Source organism: Tupaia chinensis, unplaced genomic scaffold, assembly GCF_000334495.1.
Source record: "Tupaia chinensis unplaced genomic scaffold, TupChi_1.0 Scaffold000178_1, whole genome shotgun sequence".
Taxonomy (NCBI): Eukaryota; Metazoa; Chordata; class Mammalia; order Scandentia; family Tupaiidae; genus Tupaia; species Tupaia belangeri.
Window position 1 is genome coordinate 1,761,689 of NW_006159653.1, and position 1,534 is coordinate 1,763,222.

The following is a 1,534-nucleotide window of genomic DNA, read 5'->3' on the forward strand; positions in this document are numbered from 1 at the left end:
AAGGAAGGAAGGAAGGAAGGAAGGAAGGAAGGAAGGAAGGAAGGAAGGAAGGAAGGGAGGGAGGGAGGGAGGGAGGGAGGGAGGAAGGAAGGAAGGAAGGAAGGAAGGAAGGGACCAGCAGGTGGTGTGGTGGTTATGGTGCTGGACTCCCACATGGCCGACCATGGTTCAAGTCCCAGACCTGGTGGCTTGCTTTCTCATTTTCCCTCTTTCTCACTCTGTCCCTCTCTGGTCAAGTTAAAATAAGTAAATAAAATTTAAAAAATAGAGTTAAATAAAATAATTCTTAAAAAAAGAAATAAAAAGAGGGTTAAAATTTTATGTCATCTAATTTTCCTTTAAAAAAAAAAGGAAGAGAAAATGCCACTCAAGGGGGCCTGGTGGGGTAGAATGTTCCAGATCTGGACTGAGGTGGTGGACGCAGGGACTGCGCACACGTACGTGTGCGTGACCGCGGTCTTACGGGTGTGCGCTGCTGGGGCAAACGGGGCACAACGGGGTCCGCCCCACTATCGTGCGCGTGCGCGTGCGCGTGCGAGACAGTGGGCCAGGGCCCAGTACAGACCTGCAGGCCGGGGCGTGGGCGCTCCCGGCACTGCCCTCGCCTCGTTTCCTCTGCTGTGACCTCGCGGGGCCTCGCCCTGGGCAGCCCTCAACAAAGGCCAGCCAGGCCCCGGCCTGTCCTGTCGCCGGCAGGACTGGCCCTCTCCAGGACCGCGGTGCGCCCCGGACCTCGGAGCCAGCCCCGGCTGCAGCCTGCAGGAGGGTTCCACCTGCCCCTGCCGCCCGCCCGCCCGCAGCAACTCACTGAGCCCCGGCCGGTGCACCTCGCGCAGGGCGTGCGTCATGCCCGCCTTGTAGCCCAGGAACGCGGTGAGGTGCACGGGCTGGCTGGGGTCATCGCGCGGCCACGTCTTCACCTTGCCCCGGTGCCGGCGGCTCCTCTTGTGGGGCAGGAAGCCCAGGTGTCCGTGCCGAGGGGCCGAGAACTTCCGGTGGGACTGCAGGCCAGAAGGGAGGTCAGAGCTGGGGTCTTTGGCGGCAGGATGGCTCCAGAGCCCAGGCCCAGAACAGCGGGTAGACTCCTCAGGCGGAGGCCAGTGGTCCTCTGGGCCTCCCCCGCAGCAGGAAGGGAGAGGAGGGGCGAGCACCCACAGGCCTGAGCCTCCCGAGCCTCAGCCTGCCCCTGCTGCCCGGCTACCTCCCAGCTCCTGGTTCCGAGGACTGGCCCTGCTCTCCCCTCCCCAGGAAGGCAGGTGTGCCCCGGCCCCAGCCCACCCTGCTGTCACCCTGGCCCCACTAACCATGGTGGCCGGTCCCTGCAGGCCAGGAAGGGCCTCCCCACCAGGCGCCAGAGGTCGAGTGGCAGGGGCAGCACACGGCCAGATCCCAGATTTAGCCCTGGCAGGAGAGCCCCATCATCCCCAGGGCCAGCTCAGTGTCAGTGCCAGGAGCAGGCCAGGGCGGGGCGAGGGTGGCATCGGATGGGCACTGGGGGGACGGGAGCCAGGGCTGCCACTCTCTGCCCGACTCC

General features: G+C 64.1%; 1 protein-coding gene across 1 annotated transcript in view; it reads right to left on the minus strand.

Moving 5' to 3' along the window:
• RPL3L (ribosomal protein L3 like) overlaps window positions 1-1,463 on the minus strand; it is a 7,015-nt gene extending 5,552 nt beyond the window's left edge. Inside the window, exons 1-2 of the mRNA XM_006146385.3 lie at window positions 1,305-1,463; window positions 809-1,001 (exon numbers count right to left, since the gene is read on the minus strand). Coding sequence (XP_006146447.1) covers window positions 809-1,001; window positions 1,305-1,307 — 196 coding nt within the window. The 5' untranslated portion in view covers window positions 1,308-1,463. The remainder of the gene's footprint in view (window positions 1-808; window positions 1,002-1,304) is intronic.
• Window positions 1,464-1,534: the final 71 nt, after the last annotated feature.